The sequence below is a fragment of the Camelus bactrianus genome, chromosome 7 (assembly GCF_048773025.1).
Source record: "Camelus bactrianus isolate YW-2024 breed Bactrian camel chromosome 7, ASM4877302v1, whole genome shotgun sequence".
Taxonomy (NCBI): Eukaryota; Metazoa; Chordata; class Mammalia; order Artiodactyla; family Camelidae; genus Camelus; species Camelus bactrianus.
The window spans coordinates 83,400,701-83,421,049 of record NC_133545.1 but is presented as its reverse complement, the minus strand read 5'-3'; the positions used below and the strand labels follow the sequence as shown (position 1 = coordinate 83,421,049).

Sequence of the window (20,349 nt, the reverse complement as noted above, 5' to 3'; positions counted from 1 at the left end):
CATCTTGTTTTCACGCTCCTGTGAAAGGGGTTCTGAAACCATCCGTCACCTAAACTTTGACTCTAATCTTCTTCTGCTTCCTTTGTCTCTTCTCTTCCCTCACCTCGCCCACCCCTCGTCTGTGTCCGCCCCTCCCCTCGTCTCTAACCCGGTGCTAACAGTGGGCAGACAGACCACCGCTCCGGCCACAATGTCCACCGCGGCCTCCGGCACCACCATGGGGCTGGTGGAACAAGGTAGATGTTCTTGACCAGTGTCCCGCCTGTCGGCATGCAGCTCCCCTCGCTGCCCGCAGCCGCCAGCTGGGCCTTGAGGGCCACCCCAGAGGCCCCGGGAGCCCCTGCTCCCGCCGTGGACACTCCCCACAGAGCCCATCCCGTGGGCAGGGAGGCAGCCCCCACTGTCCCGGCGGCCTCCTCCACCTACTGAAGGAGAGGCCAGGCCAGGTGACTCCTGAGCCATGTGTCACCCTATATGCATTTGGCTGCATTCCCCAGTCTGGGGGTCAGGAGACCCCTCTGGTCAAGCCCTTTGCTCTCTGAGGCTCACTCCCCACTTGGCCATCATGACCTCCTGTTCAGAATGACCTTGACACCACCCACAGGAAGCCTCGGGTGCTGCTGGGGGTTTGGATCTCGAATGGGGGCCCCGGGGAGAAGGGCATGGGCAGAGACCTGCCCTGGGAGAGCCCACTTGCCACTCCGTCCACCCCCAACCCAGCCCGCACATGCCCCAGGGACCTGCACTGAGCTCCTGGCCGCTCGCACGGAGCCGGTGGTCTGTGCTGAGTCCCAAACGCGCATGTCTGCCCCATGAGCCCCAGGACAGGGGCCCTTGGTCGCCCAGAGAATGACTTCGAAGGCTTCCTCTTGGTTCTTTCTACGAGGCTCCCGTCACCTCGTCCTCAGCCTGGGAGGGCAGAGGCTAATTCTGCCAACCTGCTGCCTCAGTCTGTGAGGGGCAGACCTCCCAGGAGGCCCAGGCCAGCTCCCGGCTAATTGGCTTTGACCTTGGCCAGACCCCATGAGACTAGTGGACTTGAGACCTCCCAGTGGGCCCAGGGCTCAGCCTGAGCCAAAGATGGTGCAAGTTTAGGCCAGGCAGAGCCAGTTGGAGCTGAGGGCTGACCCAGGTGATCCCTAAACGGAGCCGTGGAGCCTCAAAGAAGACCCCTCAAGTGTCGGCTTGAGATGGCAGATGCCCCGGCCCCTCCCAGGCCCAAGGCCTTTCCCCCTACACGTCCAGCCCAGCTCTTGCCCCATGACCCCACAGGGCGCGCAGTCCCACCTGCCCGACCGGAGGACCCCAGCATCCCCGGCCGCTGCCTCCTGGGGTGCTCAGGGCAGGGCCGTCCTGGGGCAGGAGCGTCTGTGGTCCTTTTGTGACCCCAGTGGACAGGTTCAGCAGGCAGGCCCCCAGGGGTCATCCTGAGTCAGCTTCATTTTCTGGGCCTTTCTGGAGCACCCCAGGGGAGGGCGAGGCAGAGGGTCAGGGAACGTGAGACTCGGGGGTCCTGCGTGATGGAGGCAGGCGCCTCTGAGCCGCTCTCTGCCCGGGCTCCTGCCTGCAATGCCCGCTGCCTGTGAGTGGATGTGGAGCGTCGGTGCATGAGGCCGTGTGCATGTGGGGCTCCGCCCTGGGCGCCGAGGGCCGCTCTGTCTGGGGGGAGGCCCGTGCATGTGGACGGAGCCCAGCATGGCTGTCCTCGAGTGACGAGCTAGGGGACGAGGTAACGGCTGGGCCCTGTGGGCTGAGGCCAGCCCCTCACCACTAGGTCAACCCACCTCCTGCCAGTGCGTTGGAACCAGCAGACTCGGCGGGGCGGGGCGGGGCGGTCTCAGTTCCAAGGCCATCACGTCTCTGAGGGTGACGGCCTCTGGGGTGATGCGTTGCCCTCTGCCAGCAGACCTGGTGTCTTTGTAGATCTCTTACAGTTCATCAGAGCGTCCTGGACGGTCCCACGTGGGCTTCACTGCTGGGGTGGCAGTGATGGCCTGACCCTGAGGACCCCGGGCAGGTGGGGCAGAAGGTCTCTGCTTGTCTCCCAGGGGTCCAGGGCGCCTGCTTGGCCCACCTTGTCTCCTGCTGTGTAATCATGCATTAGACTTGAGGAACCGCAGAGGAAACCATCTATGCCTCTGATTGCTCATGTAGATGATAGTCAACAGGGTGCTGGAGTTAGTCCCAGACAGAGATGGGAAGGCCAGGAGCTATGCTCAGGAGGGGCCCAGCTGTGTGGCCACACTGCACCCAGACATGCAAGTGTCGGTTAAAGGAGATTCCTAAGGAGGAGTGTTTGGAAATCGATGGAAAGGATAGGTGCCTGCTGCAGGGATTTGCAGAGCCTGGGCCATGGTGGTGGCCATCTGAGTCCCCAGAAGGGTGGCTTGTTAGGGAGCAAAACTGATGCTGTCTCAAATGGCAGGGTCTGGAATGGGGTGTTGATGAAATCAGGGACCAAAGGGGCCTTGACACCCAGAGCTGTCCCAGGGTTCCATCCATCTCCACCCAGGGTCTGACCTAGGGGCCTCCTTTCCTGCCCAAGGGGAAGGCCAGGCAGAGCCGACTGTCTCCACCAGGGCGCTGGGCTGGCCCCGGCCAAACTTCTTAGACCAGCACTGGTCTGTGCTGGTTCTAACTCAGAGCCAGCCGAGAATGCCACTGGCCAAGGCTGTGTGGCACTGGGGGATGACTTTCCCCAAACTGCCCGCCTTAAATTGGGGGCTGGGGCTTAGCTTGCTTGCTTGCCTGCTCAGCCCTCATGAGTGCCTTCAAGAAGAGCTGGACGCCGCTTTCCTCCAGGCCCCTAGGAGAAGCCCTTTTCCCAGTGGCGTCCAGCTGGCTGGTTGGCCAGCACAAACAGGGTCCCTGGGCTCTGTGACCTCAGCACAACTCCCACTGCAGAGGTGGAGGCGCTCCCCTGTGCACCGGAGGTGGGGAGAGAGCAGAGAGGCAAAGTCAGTGGGGAGGGGGAGGCCAGGGGCATGATGGTCCGGAGTGAGGCTGCTGGCCCTGGAGGCCCATGAGTTCTTGTGTGTACAGGGCTGGCCTGTCCCTCCATGGTGAGTTATAGGGAAGCAGATGTAGCTGCCACCAGGGGAGGTTTTCACAGTCCCCTCAGTGGGAAGTGGGACGTGGCCTCGAGAAGGCAGCATTTCTGGTCCCGGGATGCCCGTGGGGCAGGGCTGCCAGGGCGTCAGGGCATGAGGGAGTGGTCCTGAGTCCAGCCTCACCAGGCCCTTGGGAGGATGAAATGTGGAGCAAGCCAGCATGGGGGGCAAAGAAAGGGGTGGCCTGTGGTCCCCTCACTGGCTGGCACCCTGCGATGCTTCTCACGGGGTGAGGCTCACTGGGCAAGAAGGTTGGGTCAGGAGTCAGGCTTCTCGTTAAACTTTGCCCGATGGATCTTGGGAGGGAAACTTTTGAGAGAATTGATGGGTCCGTTGGGGAGAAAGGCTGGGAACTGAAACCACCCAGTGTGGCAGCTCTCCAATGGCCCTGCAGGGCCGTCTGGCGGGGGGCAGCCACCGGTGTCCCCATGCAGAGCCCCTAGGGTGGCGCGATGGCCACCTGGACAGGGAAAGGCCTGGTCACTGCACTGGTGACCTCGACCAGTGGTTCTCAAGCTGAAGCAGCGTCAGGATCCCCCAAAACAGATGGACAGTTGAATAGAAGCTCAGCCCACCCCCGTTTCAGCCTCAGTAAGTCGGGGTGGCCCGGGCGCTGCTGACGTTGCTGGCGGGGGACCCCACTTTGAGAACCGTTGCATATCTCTGGGTGTGTGTGCCAGCTCGAGTCAGTGGCCTCCAGGGATGTTCCTGGTAGAAAGTGTCCCTGCGCGGGCCTGCTGTGGGCCACCTCGTCCCTCTGAGCAGGCAGCCCCCACTTCAGGGCTGGCCAGCCAGAGCTCTGGGAGCCGGCCGTGGGGCCAGGCCACCTTCCTTCCGGGGCGAGGGGCTCCGCCGTCCGGCGTCCGACCCCGGCTGCTTCCCTAACCGCATTGCCCGTCCCGGGGCATCGCTTGGCGTGAGTGTGGGCAGGGCGGGCGAGGCAGGAGCCGCTGTGAGTCCCAGGCTGCAGACTTGGACTCAGCCTGAACCTCCACAAATCTTGTTTTCTCTCTCTCTTCCTTCCTTCCTCACTCCCTCTCCTCCCCCCTCCTCACCTTTCCTTTTCTGTAAGGTAAGCTGATTTCCTTTTTTTTTTTCCAGTTCTGTAATTAAAACTAACCACTGCTGAAGGCGCAGATGCTAAGGGCCTGTGGGGGTGTGGCAGGTCAGGGCCTCTGATCGGGAAGGCGGGCAGAGCCCTGACCTCCCTGGTGGGTATGGCTGGGGTGAGATGGGCCATCTGCTGGGCCTGGGAGTCTGAGGGGTGGTGGGAACCTGGGAGGCGGGGGACCCTTTGGACCCACCCCCAGGTGTGTCATCCTGTTGCCCCCACTTTTGAGATCAAGATCCTTGGTGGGTGGGCACAGAGGCCCCTGTTGGCCCCAGTCATCGCTGTCAGAGCAAGGCCAGGGCTGCTGGGGCGGCCCATGAGGGCGAGTCCGGCTGCCCCTTGGGTGCTCTGAGCTGACAGGCACGCCTGGGGCCTGGCCATGGGGGCAGAGCTCTGAGTCCTGTCTGCTGAGGGAGGGGGGCCAGGAAGCTGAGAGCAGGCAGGCACTTGGGTTTGGGACAAGCCCAACCCTGTGTGGGTGGCCAGCTGCAGCCCACCCATTTCTGCCTGAGAACATGGAGAATTACTGAGGGGTGCCTACCACCGCAACCTGGTGCCCTGTTGTGTGCTTCCATCTCGGGTGGGGGGCAGTGCCCTGCCACCCCTTTAGCAGAGCCTGCATGCTGCCCAGAGGCTGCCGGTCCCAGGTGGGAGGAGAAATCTTGGCGTCCTCCAAGGTCATGGAGGATGGCTGGGGGAAGACCCTGTCCTGGGGCTAGGGTCCTCAGGCAGCCCTGGCCAGGCCTCCCCCGGGACGGCTCTGCTCAGCACTGGGCGCAGACCCACTCTGTCCCCAGCTGGGTACAGAAGCCACCCCTGCCTCGGGACCCTGGGCTTTCCACTCACTTGGCCTTGGGGAGGCCAGGCTCCTGGCAGGCTCCCGAGGCTGCTTCGCGCCAGCGGGGTGGGCTGCACTGGGGCCTGAGCCCCTCACTCATCATGCCTGTTTCCTCCTGTGCAGCAGCCAAGAGTTTACTCAACAAGAAAGCAGACGGAGTCAAGGTGAGGCTCTGGCTTGGCCCTGGGGGTCTGGGCGCCCTGTCCCCCCCACCCCGGGCCTGCAGCTTTGTCCCATCCCCAAATCTCCTCCTGGGCCCCCGCCCCTCCCAAGGAAGGGGTGTGGCCCCTTACTGTATCCTTAATGGCTTCTCTTCCTCTCTCTGCAGCCCCAGACAAATAGCACCAAAAACAGTGCAGCTGCCACCAGCCCCAAGGGAACGCTTCCTCCAGCCGCCCTGGTACTGAACCCCTCGGCACCCCACTTCCTTGGCCTCCTGTACCCCACCTGTCAGGAGGCCTGGGATAAAGGTCTCTGACAGATGACACTTGGCCCCTGGAGCCCACTGCCCCCGGGTTGTGGGGGTGAGGGGCACCCCAGTTCCAGCGGGCCCATGGCTGGGCTGGGGGCCCCTCTCGGGTGCTGTGGGCAGGCCCGGGCTGACTTGTGCTCAGCAGTGAGAGGCCTTCAGTTAGCCAGAGAGGCTGAGACACGGGACCCAGGGCACCAGCCTCACTCAGCTCCTCTGCTCGCAAAGGCTGACCCAGAGCTCCGGCCGGGCTGGCTCTGCACAGGGAGTGCCCGGGGGACGGGAGGCTGGGCAGTGGGGGCTCCCGCTCCCGACCCCTCCCTGGGGCGCTGCGGGGTTCTGCCATCTGGGAGGTGGGGGCTTTGGTTTCTCCCCAGGAAGAATGAGTGGGCCTGGTCTTAGCTTCAGCGCCCACCCAGTGATCTGGAGGGAGACAGAGATCCCTTGGCGGTTTCCCTGGCGATGGCCCAGCAGCCGTGGTGTTTCCCATCCGAGTTCGTGTCCTACATGCCCTGAGGCGGGTGGGGGAGATACATTTCTGTGACTGTGCTGGCCTTGTGCTGGCCCAGAGGGCTCAGGGGTCTGCTGGGGAGGGGTGGGCAGGCACGAGTTCAGAGGGACCTGCCAGCTCTGGCCCTCACGTGGAGGTGTCCAGGGGAACCCACAGCTGGGGACACAGGGTTTGGCCAGTGGGTGCCAGCCCTCCTGCCCTGGGTGCTGTGTGCCTATGGTGTCTCTTGAAGAGCAGGCCAGCCCAAGAGGTTGAGGTTTGCTGGTCCCCAGGTTCTGAGTTTGCTGAAGGCACACTTGGTGTCCCCATGGCCACAGGCCCTGCTTCTGGGAGCCGGCCCCAGGCCATCCGCACGGAGGCTGGGTTTGGCAAATGGCCACCTGGCGAGTAAGGGGCGGCCTTGGCCCAGGAGGGGAGGGTCGCACACGGCGGCCTCACAGCCAGCCCCGTCTCGAACCCCGTCCATCCCATGTGCCACCCCCACCCCCATGACATCAAACCTGTGTCTCCCCACCCCCGCAACGCCGGGGCCAAGGGTTCGGCAGCAAAGGGAGGAGGGAGCGCGCTGGAGGCAGGGCACCCAGCGGGCCACTTCTCAGCCCCGCCCTCGGCCCCACTCTCTCCATCACCCTCCCGTCGCAGGTGCCTGCGAGGCTCGGGCGGATCTGCGTGTTCCATCCACACTGGTCCTGTTCCGGGTCCCTCTCCCACCGCTCCGCTCCCTGCTGGCCATCTACCTCCATCCTGCTCTGCTCGCCACCCTCTCCTCTCCTCTCCCAGGCTCCTGCGGGGGGGCCTCCACTCTCCTCCTCTTCTCACTTCCCTCTTTCCTTCCTCTGTGCTTCCTTCTTCTGTAGGAGCCTCAAACCACCGTCATTCATAACCCAGTGGACGGGATCAAGGTACTGCGTGTTCCTCGTCGCCCTCTCGGGAACTTCTGCTCAGGCAGGAGGCAGACCCCCCGGCCCTGGGGAAGGTCTGGGATGTTGACCCTGGGGAAGCATCTGTGCCAAAACAGCGGTGCAGTGACCCCCTCCCAAGGCAGGACAGAGCCCCCCTCAAGTCCACGGGCTGCTCCTTTGGGGAATGGCCCCAGGTGTTGCCCTTGGAGGCACAGTTGTACCGCGTCCACTGCGGATACAGGAGACTGGGCTTCCTGATACCCCGAGCTGGGTCCACGTCTCAGGGCCCTTTCCATCCCCCCCGGCGGTGACCAGGCCTGCATAGCCAGGAGCAGCTGAATACAGGGCCTACTCCAGAGGCTTAAGTGCTATGAAGAGCCTGGGTGTGCTATGTGACTCTCAGCCAGGGGTGAGAGTTCCAGGGGAGAAGGGCCAGCGTGGGCTGCCCAGAGCGCCCCCTGAGTGCAGGGCTGGGAGGAGGAGTGCAGCTCAGACCCTCCTGACCCCACCCACTGCTCACCTCTGCCCGCTGTGCCCAGTGCTTCCCGCTGAACTGACCTCTCTCCTGCTCCTCCCCCTGCTCTGGCATCAGCTCCCATTGCATTGGCATCTTCACCCCGGGGGCCAGGGAAGGGGCTGGCTCTCTTGAGTGGTGGGAGGAATGGGTGGGTGGCCAAGCTGTGTTTCTAGGGCCAGCACCACCCTACGCGCGCCCAGGCCTGCAGCCAGATTCCCACGTGGGCCTGAGCTCCTCCCAGGGTCCCCACTCGCCCTAGCCATGGGCCAGGACCGGGGGCCGTGGACCACTGCCTCGAGGCCAATCCAGACTCGAGGTGCTAGGAAGGGCCTCTGAGACTCCGGCCAGGGATGGGTATTCCTAGGACCGTGTGTCTGGGTGAGGGTCCCGCTCTCCTTGTGAGGGGCCTTGAGACAGCATTTTGGGGCTGTGTTGTGAGTCTTAATCCTACAGCCTGAAGACACCACTATTTCTGGCCCAGAGCCCAGAGCAGTGTGTCCGGTGAGGGGGCCAGAGGGGCCCCTTGGGGACCCTCTTAAGATGTTCCTCTGAGGAGCAGGCAGGCCTTCTGGGAACTCGGTGACAGGTGGATGGTGCCTGGTTCTTTAACTGAAGGGCGGCAGGCCAGGAGCGTGAGGTAGGAGGTCCTGGGGCCACCTCTCTGCCCTTAAGGCCACCTGAGAGGTAAGGCCAGGCCTGGCTGGACGGTCCCGGCCTGGGAAGGAGGTGTGGGTGCTGGGCTAGGGCCAGATTCCTGAGGACCTACTGGAAGCTTCCTGCTCTGCCAAAATGTACGAGCTGTGGATGCCTTTTTGCTTCTCCAGGGGTCTTGGAACTGCAAAAAGCTCGTTTTTCTCTCTTGTTGAACACGGAATCTTTCCATTGGACGTGTCTTGTTGGGAGAAGCACATTTGGGGCCCTCGGCCATTGCGGATGTGGGCGGCCCAGCCCCGGGGATAGGTGACCCCTGGAGGCCAACATGAGCTCCAGTGCTGCTTGTGGGTTTCTGGGGACGGGGCCCCGACCCACAGCAGAGGAAGGGGGGCACATGCAGGCCCCATGGGGGCAGAGGCCACGTCCTGAGCTGCCTTCTCCCCGTGTCTCCCCAGGAGTCGTCCGACAGCACCCACACCACCATAGAAGATGAAGACACAAAAGGTACCTGAGCGCCCAGGCTGCGGTGGCCGGCGGGTGGGCCATGGCGGGTGTGGAGCTGGGACAGATGGGACAGGAAGAGGCCAGGGCCTGCCACGTGGGTGCGTCGACTGGGGCCGACCCTGCACAGGGCTGCAGTCCTGGCTGAGCCTGGGCACAGACCGGCGCCTGACAGTCTCGGGCTTAGCGTCCAAGCCAAGCCTAACTGTCGCGGGCACCCCGACCAGTGAGGACGCCACTGCCCTGGGTGAGGCCGGTTCTCTGCCCAGGTCCCCCAGTCGCTCCGGGGGCTGCACACCCAGTTCCCACTGGGGAACGAGTTCATGATTGATTTTGCTCTTCCTTCTCTCAAAGGTCCTTAAACCTGTACCTGCCTGACTGGCAGCTGGTACTTGAACTGGCAGCAAGGGGCGTTTCCTGGGTTCGTTGTGGGAGGGTGGGTGGCAGAGACTTGCACTCTGTCCCACACTCGGGGCTCCCAGGCCCAGCTGGGCCCCACAAGGGCTCACCTGGCCCCCACTTCCACTCTTGGCTTTCTCAATCGCCCCGCAGAGGGGATCTGGTACCCACTCCACCCAGGCCAGGCCTCTTACCCCGATGTGGGGCCACCTCTCAGCCACACACTTGTGTACATGAGTGTTGAGCACCCTTGGGGCTGCCCCGGCCCGGCCCGGCCCCATGGTGGCCACTCTTGTCAGTTTGGGAGATGCACTGATCCTGTCCTGAGCATCCGCCTTGTCCCGGAGTGGAAGTGAACACAAAGTTTGGGACTCTGGACACAGGGAGAGTGGACGTTCCTGTGGTTTCCCCAGACTGCAGGCCCCAAGCCATCAGCATGGAGGTCATCCAGACCTCCTGTGCATTCTTGTGGCTCCGTGCAGGCCTGAGGCAGCCCGAGCCTGCAGAAGCCTGGGGGAGAGGGCCGGCCCAGCCAGCCTCGTCCCAGCCCCATGTCTGTGCCCAGGGCGCCTGGGGGCATCTCTCACCTCAGCTGTGTCGTCCATCAGATGCAGAGGAGCCCTGGTGGGCCCCAGCCTGGCCTCCACTGGCCCTGGCTGGGTAGTCACCCAGCTCTCCCACCTGGCAGCTGGCCCTCGAAGGCCCGTGTCCAGCCCTGCACATGGTCCCGAGTCTGCCTCACACACCTGTGATCTCACAGCCCTGGGCACGCTGGGATGGTGTGCTCCAGGAGCCGTGGACCCCACCGCGTGGTCTTGGGGCGGCTGTGAGCTGTGTCTGGGGTCTGGGGTTCTCTAGCTTAACCTCGGTCATCCTTCTGCACGCCCTCCGTGTCCTGTGTGTCCTCACCTGCCTTTCTGTTCACATCTCATCTGTCCACCCAGCCCCCAGGGTCCCTGACATCCTGAGCTCCGTGAGGAGGGGCTCGGGGACCCCAGAAGCTGAGGGCCCCCCGCCCTGCCTGTCTCCGGCTCCCATTAGCCCCCTGCCCACCCCATGTAAGTAGCTGGCGGGCCCTTGCTGCTGTGGGGGTCTCCTCGAAGGGCCTGCAGCCAGGGCCAGCCTGCCCCCCACATGCCCCCACCGAGGCTCCCCAGTGCTGCCCCTCCAGTGCCTCCTTGTGGGCCACCCCCCTGGCCCCCCGGTCTGCCCCTGTGTCAGGGCTGGGGCTCCCTGGTGCTGACGGGCCTGGGCAGGAGAGAGCGGGAGGCCCTGCTCCCTCTCCTCCTGTGCCCCTCCCGCCGCCGCCTCACTTGTCTGCCTCCTGTCCACCCCAGCCCCCAGGATCTCTGACATCCTGAGCTCCGTGAGGAGGGGCTCGGGGACCCCAGAAGCCGAGGGCCCCTTGCCCACCCCATGTAAGTAGTGCCCCAGACCTGCTGGCTGTGCTGCTGAGCGGCTCCCTGCGTCCTGCCGTGCACGGCCTCAGCTGCCCCCGGGCCAGGCTGCGTGGCCCAGCTCACTGTCCGGCCCGGCTGGCTGTCGGGGCGGCACCCGCGCTGACTCCGCAAGGCGGCTCCCCCGACGGCTCCCCCGCCTCCCCCCTGCACCGCTGTCCGGCCCCAGGCCCCTTCCCCGGAAGGTCTCCCTCTCTCTCTGAGGCCTCCCACCCATGTTCCCTGCCCCTCAGGATGTGTGCTGTGACCGGCCAGTCACGCTGGCTTCATGTGGGCCCCACACTGGGCCCCCAGCCAGGGCCCCAGGGCGCCCCTGCACGAGGAGCTATGACAGAAATCCCTCCCGACCACAGGCCTGTGGCCTCAAAGGGACAAGAAAGGGCCCAGCCTTCCCGCAGAACTGGGTTCTCCGCGGAGGGGGCCGGACATTCTGCACACTGCCTCACTCACTGCTTCATTCACCCGTCCAGCGCTGACCGAGGGCCTGTCCTATGCCAGGCTACCTCCTCCCCCCTCTTCTGGGCCAGGCTGCCCTTCTTTGGAGGGCACCCTCTGCCCACCGCAACTTTCCACACGACACCTGGTCAGACAGGTGTATCTGCCTGAACATTCCTGGAGCTTCCCCCTTGTCCCCCATGTCCCCTCTGTCATCCCCCACCCTCCACGTTGTCCCCATTCCCCCATGTCCCTTCTCCATCCCTCTGTCCCTCACATCCCGCTCCGTTCCCCCACTCTCTCTGGCTTAGCTCATCAGCCCCTAGGTTTACTCTCCTGCGTGTCCCCATCTGCCTCGTGTTCATGTCTCGTCTGTTCCGCCCCAGCCCCCAGGATCTCTGACATCCTGAACACGGTGAGGAGGGGCTCGGGGACCCCAGAAGCCCAGGGCCCCCCACCCTGCCTGTCTCCGGCTCTCCCAGGCCCCCCACCCACCCCGTGTAAGTAGCACCTTGAGTGGCCCCGCTGGCGGCTCCCGGGGGCTCGCAGGGTTATTGAGACCCCCGGCTGCGGTGCACCGCCCCCTGGCTCTGGGAAGGGGCCAGCTGGCAGGTGGGGGGACGCGGGGCACAGGGAATTCCACACGAAGGTGCCGTTTGGCTCAAGATGTGCACATGTGGAAAAAGAATCAGGAAGCAGGTTCTTGGGAACTAGAGTCTCACACTCGTGATCTGCAAGCTGGGTTTCTTCTTCAGCGACGCTGGTGCGTGTGCAGGCTGGGGTCCTGTCTGGGGTTACGCCCTGGCTCGGGCTGAGGGTGGAAGGGCAGTTCTCTTGGGTGGTGATGCTGGGCACTGAGGGGCAAGGAAGAGAAAGGCCGTCTCCAGCTGAGGGCCCCGGCAGGGCGGGCGCTGGGCTGGGCCACCTCCCCAGGCAGGGAGGAGCCGCCGCCGCTGCTGCAGCCCATCTGCCGACTGCCGGCCAGTATCGCTTACAGGGATGGATGACACCCCAGGGCGGCAGCCACCCCCACCTCCAGGGAGATACCGGGCTCTCAGAGGAGAGGCTGCGGGGCCGGGGGCCGGGCATGGCGGGGGAGAGGCTGGGTGAGTGCTGGACCCGGAAGGGCTCCGACCCCTGCCCACCCGCTGCAGGCCAGGTCTGGGGGTGGGAGGGAGGCCCCGGGAGCAGTACGGGAGGAGTAGGGGGATCTGTAGCCCGAATCTGGACTTGGTTGAGGGGCATGGAGGAGAGTCTCAGAGAGGAGAGACCAGACTAGCCGGTGGGCGCACAGCAGGGCCTCTGGGAGTGGTCAGAGCCCCTTCCCCATTCGTGCAGCATCTTACCCTAGTTTAGAGGCCTCCATGTCCCCATCTCCCAGACCCTCACGGCCCCTGCTTTCACAAATGAGGAAGCTGAGGGTAGGAGACATGGAGAGGGTACCCAAGGAGGCTGCCTGCAATGGGACCCCAGTCCAGGGGTGCCAAGGTGAGGAGCTCTGAGGACAGAGCCTGCTGGGGATGCCAAGGGCTCCAGGCTGATCTGGGAGCCTGCAGCACGAGCTTGTCCCTTTAGGGGTCTGTCTCAAGCTTGAGTCGGGGAGGTGGGGGGCCGCAGAGGGGGCTGTGACGGGGATTGAATGGAGGGGGCCGAGGGACCTGGACTTGGCAGGTGCAGCCAGGCCCGTGGGGTACAGAGGGCAGGGCGGGGTGCAGACTTGGAGTGTTGGGGGACCCTGAGGGCAGGGATCAGTCTCCTTCAAGGAGTGGATTCCTTGTGTCTGGATGTGCGTCCCTTTACCCCGAGTTTCCAGCATCCTGGCCCCTTGAGTGTGTGTGGGAGTGTCCTCGGGTGAAGGAAGGCAGGTGGGCGCCAGCCTGGAGAAAGGGCATCTCACCTCATTTTGGGGTGAGACCTGGCTCTCAGTGGTCCGTGTGGGTGAGTGCCAGAGCCAGGGTGCCCCCCTCTCCAGCTCTGGGACCGGGACCCGCCTTTCCCGTCAGCGAGGCCCAGGCTGCAGAGGGCCATCCCTGGGATGGGTCCTGGATGCCCTCCTTTCTCAGGGACCTAGTCACCAGCTGTCTCAGGGCATAAATGGGGTCGCTGCCCGCTGGCCCCGGGCCGGGATCTCCATAATCGGGGATTACGCACAATCCAGGCTGACCTGGTGCAGCTGCCTCCCTGGGGTGGCTGGGGGTGTCCCGGTGCCCCTGCAGCTGCCAAGGGACAAGGCTTGGGGTCAGCCTGGGGTCACTGCAGTCCCTTTGCCAGTGGCTGGGCCTCCCTGGCCTGTTAGCACCCCCTAAGAGAGCTGGAGGAGGCATGGGGCTTCAGCTCAACTCGGGGGCTCTTCTCAAGCCAGACCTTGCCCATGCACCTTGGCTCTGTCCCCAGAGTTACCTGGTGGGGACATCTTGTCCTTGCTAACAGGCCTCACCCTCTGGAGCATCCCTTTGCTTAGTGGGCCACTTGGTGAGGCAGGATTGCTCCTCAGGGCAGGGTTAGGCCTGGACAGCGGCCCCTCCTGGGCTGTGACGGGGCCTGCGTGCCCTCAGCTTTCCTATCTGCACGATGGACCTGGTGGCTGTTCCCCAAACTTCAGGGGTTGCAGTGTGTGCCGTGACCTTGGATTTCTCCTACTTTCTCTTTACGCTGACTCCATTTTTCATTACACTTTGTTTAAAAACACTCAGTATTACTTCTTTAAGTGGAAGATTAGGTTCATTTACCCCAGTGTAGTAGGGTGGCCGTAAAATCAAAGTGCACTGAAAACAAAACAAGAAAGTCACAATTCCAGCTGTAGGGTTGTTGGCTGAGGCCCATGTGGGGTGGAGGCGGCTGACGATGTCTGTGAAGAAGAGGGATCAGCAAGTGTTGGGGTGTCGAGAGGTGTAGACGTCCCCTTGGCCAGATCAGCAGGTTGGCCCAGAGGCGGGTCCCGGTCCCAGAGCTGGAGAGTAAATCCCAGGTGGCAGGTGGGGGCTTCTGAGCGGGGACTGGGCCTGGTGCCGCAGAAGGGAGGTGGCGAGGTCCTGGGTGATGGGCAGGGATGGGAGTGGCAGGGGCTGGTTGCTGCCCTCCGACAGGCCCAGGGGGCCTGGCTCGGGGGAGGCCTCTGGTGGGGGAGTGGGGCTGCAGTGGGAGGAGACTGAAGTCCGAAGCTTGAGGCTGCCTCCACCAAGGTGATGGGTGAACTGGGGATGGGGGTGGATGAGGTCCCAGAGGAGAGGGGGCCACTCAGAACTGGGAAATGCTGAAGGGGCGAGGTGGGCAGGCGGCGGAGTAAGTATCGAGGGGAGGAGCACTGTGATGGGGCAAGTGTGGGAGGAGGTGGGCGTGTGGGAGGAAGGGTGAAATATCCAGCAGGTGAAAACAGAGCCCAGAGACCTGTCTGCATGTGTCGGGACAGAGCTCTGTTGCAGCTCAGAACTCTGCAGTGGGAAGGCTGGTGTAAGGGAAGCTGGGCCCACGGACCACCCTCCTGGAGACAGGTGGGGCCTGGGTTCTGCAGGGACAGACAGCCTTAAGCCCAAACCCTGTTATGGTCCAGACATGCAGTTCAATGAGAGATGGAAACACGGCACTAGCAGAAGTGCTGCCAGGTCCACAGAGAGGGCCTCGTGGGGATGGGGAAGCCCACGCGTGCTTGCGGGTCGGCGTGCACACACACACGTGCCCTACAAACACGTATGCACACGTGCTCACACTCCCACATGCACGCACACACTCAGCCCCTCTGGTGTCATGGAGCCCGTCCTACAGTCACTGTCCAGGGCCGGTGCAGCACGACCCAGGCTCCCAGCACACACGCAGGCACGCCTGGGCTCACACTCGGCATGCGGCGTCTTCTGCCCTGGACTCTGTCCGCTTCTCAGGCGGGCGCCTGGGAGAGTGAGCACCCAGACAGCTGAAGGTGCTGATAGCAGGACAAACCAGCAGCCCCACGGGGTCGTGGGCACGTGCTTCAAAATGCTAAATGCACCCTGTCACAGCTGGCAATCTGTGCTCGGGGAACTTACCCCGCAGATCAACTCACGTAGCTGCTGATCCCTGCTGCGCTGGCGGCTAAATCCGGGAGACCAACAGATACCCAGCACTAGGCCTGGTGGAGTGAGGACTCCCATCCCACGAGGGTGTCTGTGCAGAGCGCCTGTGGTCCTGATGTGCTGCTGGGAGTGGGGTGGGGACACGCTCCAGTGGTGTCGCTGTGACCAGGGAGGGAGCTCCTGGGATCGTGCTTCCAGTGCCCTCCCTGGGTCTGAGTTTTACCACGTTACAGCTTTTACCGCTTTCAGAAAGCACCATATGTGGGTGTGTCTGTGCCTGTGCCTGTGTGCGCATGCATGTGTGTGTGTGTGTTTTGTGTATGCGTTTGGGTGTTTCTGTATCTGCACAGAAGTGCTTAAGCCCCTGATTCAGTTCGGTATTTATCTGAGGAGAGTGAGTGGAGGAAGACTGAGGGGAACACAGTCATCTGTATCTTAGTAAAAGAAGTCTAAAGCAAATAGGGAAATTGTTCAGGTTTGGATCAGCAGGGTGTGGGTTCCATTATTCTTTTTGCTTCTTTCATGTGTTTAAAATATTTTGCATGAAAAGAAGCTGTAGTTAGACAAAAGGGGGCCCCCAGTTGAGCACCCCTGGGACGGGCACTGTCTAGGGCCAGAGGTCAAGGGGGCAGGAGCCCAGAGGAGGCTGCACGCCCAGGGCTGCAGATTGAGGATGCGGGATGGACAGGTGATGCTGGAAGGCTGGCACAGGGGCCCAGGACTGCAAACAGGAGGAGGCAGAGGCCAGCTGGCAGTCCGTGGGCGGCCAGGAAGAGGAGGAGGTGAGGTCCACCCTGTGCTTTCCACTGGGCCTGCTCCCTGGCCTTTGCACAGAAGCCTGGCCCTGCAGTCCCTGATTGGCTCCCTGCTTTGTGAGCTGGCCCTCAGTAGACGGTCCCCCTTCCCCGAGAGCTGTTGGATGCGTGAAGGAATCCTTGAGCAGTGCCCGGCTGGGCAGGAGCCAGGAGGGCTGGTCGGTGTTGCAGCTGCCCAGGGCCCAGGGGATGTGGCCTGAGGGACTGGGGTTGGTACAGGGTGGTTGTGACCGGCTTTGCTTCCGCTTTCTGCATTTTCCAGACATTTTGTACCACGGATGGACTTTTTTAGTCATGCAGGAACATTGCATTTCAGACAGATGAAATAGAATCTTGTTGGACCCTGAAATGTGGAAGCCATTTGCGGCCTCACAGGGAGCAGTCTGAGCTGGGCATTTTGGGTGCCAGGATCCGGGGCCTCAGGGTCCCTCCTGCAGAGGAGAGGAGAGGCGGGTGGGGGCTGGGGGTGGGGTGCTCTGCCTGGGGCCCCTCCTGGGCTGCGGGGATGCGTGGTGCACGGGTCACCGGGCGGATGTCTGGCCCCCTGCAGCGCGGAAGCAGGAGATTATCAAGATCACAGAGCAGCTCATCGAGGCTGTCAACAACGGTGACTTCGAGGCCTACGCGTGAGTCGGGGCGCCCGGGCCTGTTCTGGGGCCGCCGGGGTCGGAGAGGGGAACCTACCCTACAGGAGGGAGTGGATGGAAGGGGCAGCTTCTGAGGGGCCTTTCCTCACTTGGATCTGTCCCCCAGGAAAATCTGCGACCCAGGCCTGACTTCATTTGAGCCTGAAGCTCTGGGCAACTTGGTTGAAGGGATGGATTTCCACAGATTCTACTTTGAGAACTGTGAGTGAGGGGCTGGGGCAGGGAGGAGGGCGGCACCCATCCCTGGAGGTGGCCGGCTGGTCAGGGGCCTGGGAAGTCTGTGCCCAGGGTTGGCCAGCCCGTGCCCCACCTCCTGTGGCAGAGCTCCCCCCAAACCACTTGAGAGGTGGGAGGGGGTGCGGACACACTGCGACAGGGAGGGGGCAGCCAGGATGGCACTCTCAGGGGCGCTGGGCCAGTGGAGGGGCCTGGTGGGGGGCACAGTGCGAAGCCCCTGCCCGCCCACAGTGCTCGCCAAGAACAGCAAGCCGATCCACACGACCATCCTGAACCCGCACGTGCACGTCATCGGTGAGGACGCCGCATGCATCGCCTACATCCGCCTCACGCAGTACATCGACGGGCAGGGCCGGCCCCGCACCAGCCAGTCCGAGGAGACGCGCGTGTGGCACCGCCGAGACGGCAAGTGGCAGAACGTGCACTTCCACTGCTCGGGCGCGCCCGTGGCCCCGCTGCAGTGAAGGTGAGCGCCCGCGCGGGGAGGCGGCAGGGAGCGGTGGGGACTGCGGCAGGGCTGGCTCCTGGGCACAGAGCGGAGCCTCGTGTTCGAGGCGTGGTGGCGCGGGGCCCACCGAGCAGCCCTGCAGGGGTCCACCTTGCAGACGACAAAGCCTAGGAGAGTGGCTGCCCCCGAAGCTGACCCCGGCCCACCCTCGCGCCCACCCTGTTTCAGAGCTGCAGCTGGTTTCGCGGGACAGACTCGGTGTTTGGAGCCCAGCTGCCCTCGGGCGCACGGCCTGCCTGTCGCATGTTTGTGTCTGCCTCGTTCCTCCCCTGGTGCCTGTGTCTGCAGAAAACCAAGACCAGATGTGATTTCTTTTTAAAAAACAAGATGACAACGACAACCACACACACACTAAATGATGTCGGATGAAATGGAAAAAAAAAAAACACTAAACAAAGGAAAAAGCTGTAAAAATCACTGGCATTTGTGGGGCTTTGAACCTTCCGGCCGCTCCCCACCCAAGCTCCACGTGTCCGTCTGCTCCTGGCCTCCGCTGGGGACCGGCCGGGGCAGTGAACTTGTCCGCAGGGACCTGCCACCCGAGGAACATGGTGTTTGCTAGGTGGCACCCACCCCGAAGGTGTCTGCATCCTCTGTGCCGCACAGGGCTCAGTCAGGAGTGTCAGGTGTCATCTGGGGAGGGGCTGGGGGGCCCGAGGGGGCCTGATCACGGCGGTCCTGCCTCCTGCTTCCCTTCCCTCCCCTCCTCCCCGAGAAGGCGTGGGTGCGGGCCCGGATGAGCAGAGCAGAGGCTGGGCCGCCCCTATGGGAGGACGCTGAGCCATCCAAGAAGCCCCTGTGGGCCCAGGGCTCCAGCTCTGGCTCTGTCGGGGCCAGGGAGGTGTACTGGGGCGTGGGGGCACCAGGGGAAGGGGGCACACCTGTTCGGGTACCTCTTCCTCTCTGCCTGCCTTTCCCCTGCCTGTGTGGCCACCAAGGGGATATGGGCCTCAGGCTCCCAGGGCTCTGGGCAAGGTCGTGAGGCAGGAAGGAGAGAGGGATCAGAGGTGAGCAGGTGGCTGGGGCCCCTGGGCTGAGGCAGGGTCCAGGCAGGTGTTTGCTGCAGAGGCCACGCTGTGGGGGCTTGGGCCCAGAGCAGCAGGGAGTGGAGGCCTGCCCTGGGCTGCGAGAGGCAGGGCCAGGCTCGCACCTGCCAGGCCCCTTGGAGACTGCAGTGTGTGACGGGGACCCACAGTGTGGGGAGAAGGGCTAAGCTCACCTCGGGGTTCCTCCGTGTGCTGGCGGGCACGCACCAAGCCTCTGGGACTGGCTATGTGGTCAGATGGCGGCAGAGAGAGCTGAGGGTGGTTAGGTGGGCATGGGGGTGGGTCTGACCTGGCCCACTGGGTTAGGGTTGGAGGGCAGTCAGGGGCCGTGATCACGGAGGTGTGGCACCCACACCCCCTGCCCAGTATCTGCCCTCTTCAATTCATATAGTTTTCGACAAGGATTTTCTTTATCTTCCCCCACCATCAAACCAAGGGAGGGGCGCGGAGTGGGGAACAGGACACTGGATGCTGATCTCCAAGGGGACTGTCCACGGACAGACACTCAGAGTGGACCCTCACCTGCCTGTCCACGGCTGTGCTCAGGACAGCTGTCTCCACCCATGGACACAGGGTAAACATCCGCCAGGCTCTCCCGGCCTCGGGCAGCGGCGGGGCTCGCCGTGGACAGTGTGTGGCCCGGCCATCCTCACCTCCTGGGGCCGCCTCCCCTCCTCTCCCACTCACCTGTTATCTCCACAGAGCTGCCTGTCTGGGATAATTTGGGGATTTTTTTTCTTTCTGGGGGATAGTTCTTTTGCATGACCCGTCATGAGCAAGCCACACCCGCTCTTCTAGCTAGATGTCCGCGGTGTGGTGGCGTTGGCCGGCCCGCCCTGCAGAGGGTTGGCTGCCCGCGGTGCTGGCCGGCCTTTCCTCTTCTCTCTTTTTGCTGAGTTTCGTTGTCTTTTCTTTCTGAGCCTTGTAAGTGTACAAAATTATTATTTTGTTCTGTCTCGGGAAACTGCAAATAAAAGAAAAACAGGACACACTCCCTCAGGTGCATCTGGGTGCTCTGTGCCAGGACCCTGCTGACCCTCCACCATGTGGGCCCTGGGTTGGCCCAGGCTGCAGGAGCCCCGGGTCAGACTTTCCGCAGCCCATCTAGGGTGGACAGCAGGCCCAGGCGGGGCCCCTCTGTGCTGCTGCAGATCATAGCCCCGCCAGGTGTCTCCACCCCCACCTCTGATCCCCCCCGAGTCCTCTGTTGGCCTTGGGCACCAGAACCAAAATGACCCCCAACCTCTCCAGTCACCCTAGTGGCTTCTGAGGACTGGTCTATGTGGGAAGAGCCCCAGGACCCAGCCCCGCTGCCCTGTCGAGTCTATCCCTCCACCCAGCCGCTCTCCGTGCGTGCTGCACTGGCCGCAGATGCTTGGGACACATGGTGCCCACAGCCACCCCTCCACTGCTCCTTTGGGCCTGCACGCTGGGTTGGGTAGACGGTACACAGGCCAGCATGGATTTCAGACGCCGACAGGAGCAGAAGAGTGGTGACTACTGGGATGCAAAGATGACACTGAAGGTGACAACGGAGCCCCCCACAACAGAAGCCCAGAGCAGAGATCTAGGGGACAGTGGGGTGCCAGGTACAGAGGCTCCCAGACAGCCCCAGATTGGAAGGAGGGAGGGAGCGAGGGCCCAGGGTGGGCACAGCCAGGCACTCCCCGCCAGGTCTTCCCTCTGCAGCCTGGCCCCAGCACGGAGGGACATGTCACCCAGCTGCCCACTGCACCCCTACAGCTCGGGGACACAAAGCCTGCTGGGCCTCCCTCGGGGACGCTGACCCTCGGCCTGTGCCGGCTGAGTTGGTGCTGGCCTCATGGCTGCCTGACCACATAGCAGCCTGGCCGCCTGGCCCCATGGCTGTTTGACCACCTGACCATATGGCCGCATGACCACAGAGCAGCCTGAGCGCAAGATGCATGGCTGCCTGGCTCTTCGGACACCTGCCCTCATGCCACGCGCACCGAGGCCCAGCCAGGTGAGAGCTGCCATGGCCTGCCTGTGCTCTGCTGGCCCTTCCACAGGCCTCTGGGCCTTCTCCCTCCCGGGCAGGCCCTGGGCAGCCCTGCCTGTACCCCAGAGGCACCCGCATGTGGAGACGGGCGTCCTCCCCTCCGCACCTGGTCCCCAGGTCCTCCTG

At 63.5% G+C, this 20,349-nt stretch overlaps 2 protein-coding genes across 13 annotated transcripts in view; one reads left to right on the top strand and one right to left on the bottom strand.

Moving 5' to 3' along the window:
* The window catches only part of OGDH (oxoglutarate dehydrogenase), a 349,298-nt gene extending 339,257 nt beyond the window's left edge, over nt 1-10,041 (bottom strand). Inside the window, exon 1 of the mRNA XM_074367731.1 lies at nt 10,034-10,041. The gene's annotated coding sequence lies outside the window, so the exon portion shown is untranslated. The remainder of the gene's footprint in view (nt 1-10,033) is intronic.
* The window catches only part of CAMK2B (calcium/calmodulin dependent protein kinase II beta), an 89,471-nt gene extending 70,274 nt beyond the window's left edge, over nt 1-19,197 (top strand). Inside the window, exons 13-24 of one of the 12 annotated variants that reach the window (XM_074367732.1) lie at nt 162-236; nt 5,186-5,223; nt 5,388-5,459; nt 6,897-6,941; nt 8,568-8,616; nt 9,957-10,070; nt 10,350-10,430; nt 11,291-11,404; nt 16,316-16,391; nt 16,519-16,613; nt 16,881-17,115; nt 17,326-19,197. In XM_074367732.1, coding sequence (XP_074223833.1) covers nt 162-236; nt 5,186-5,223; nt 5,388-5,459; nt 6,897-6,941; nt 8,568-8,616; nt 9,957-10,070; nt 10,350-10,430; nt 11,291-11,404; nt 16,316-16,391; nt 16,519-16,613; nt 16,881-17,113 — 992 coding nt within the window. In that variant the 3' untranslated portion in view covers nt 17,114-17,115; nt 17,326-19,197. Of the gene's footprint in view, nt 1-161; nt 237-5,182; nt 5,224-5,387; nt 5,460-6,896; nt 6,942-8,567; nt 8,617-9,956; nt 10,071-10,349; nt 10,431-11,290; nt 11,405-16,315; nt 16,392-16,518; nt 16,614-16,880; nt 17,116-17,325 lie in introns of all 12 variants that reach the window. The other 11 variants (XM_074367733.1, XM_074367736.1, XM_074367734.1 and 8 more) reach the window with 11 other exon arrangements.
* The last annotated feature ends 1,152 nt before the right edge of the window (nt 19,198-20,349 follow it).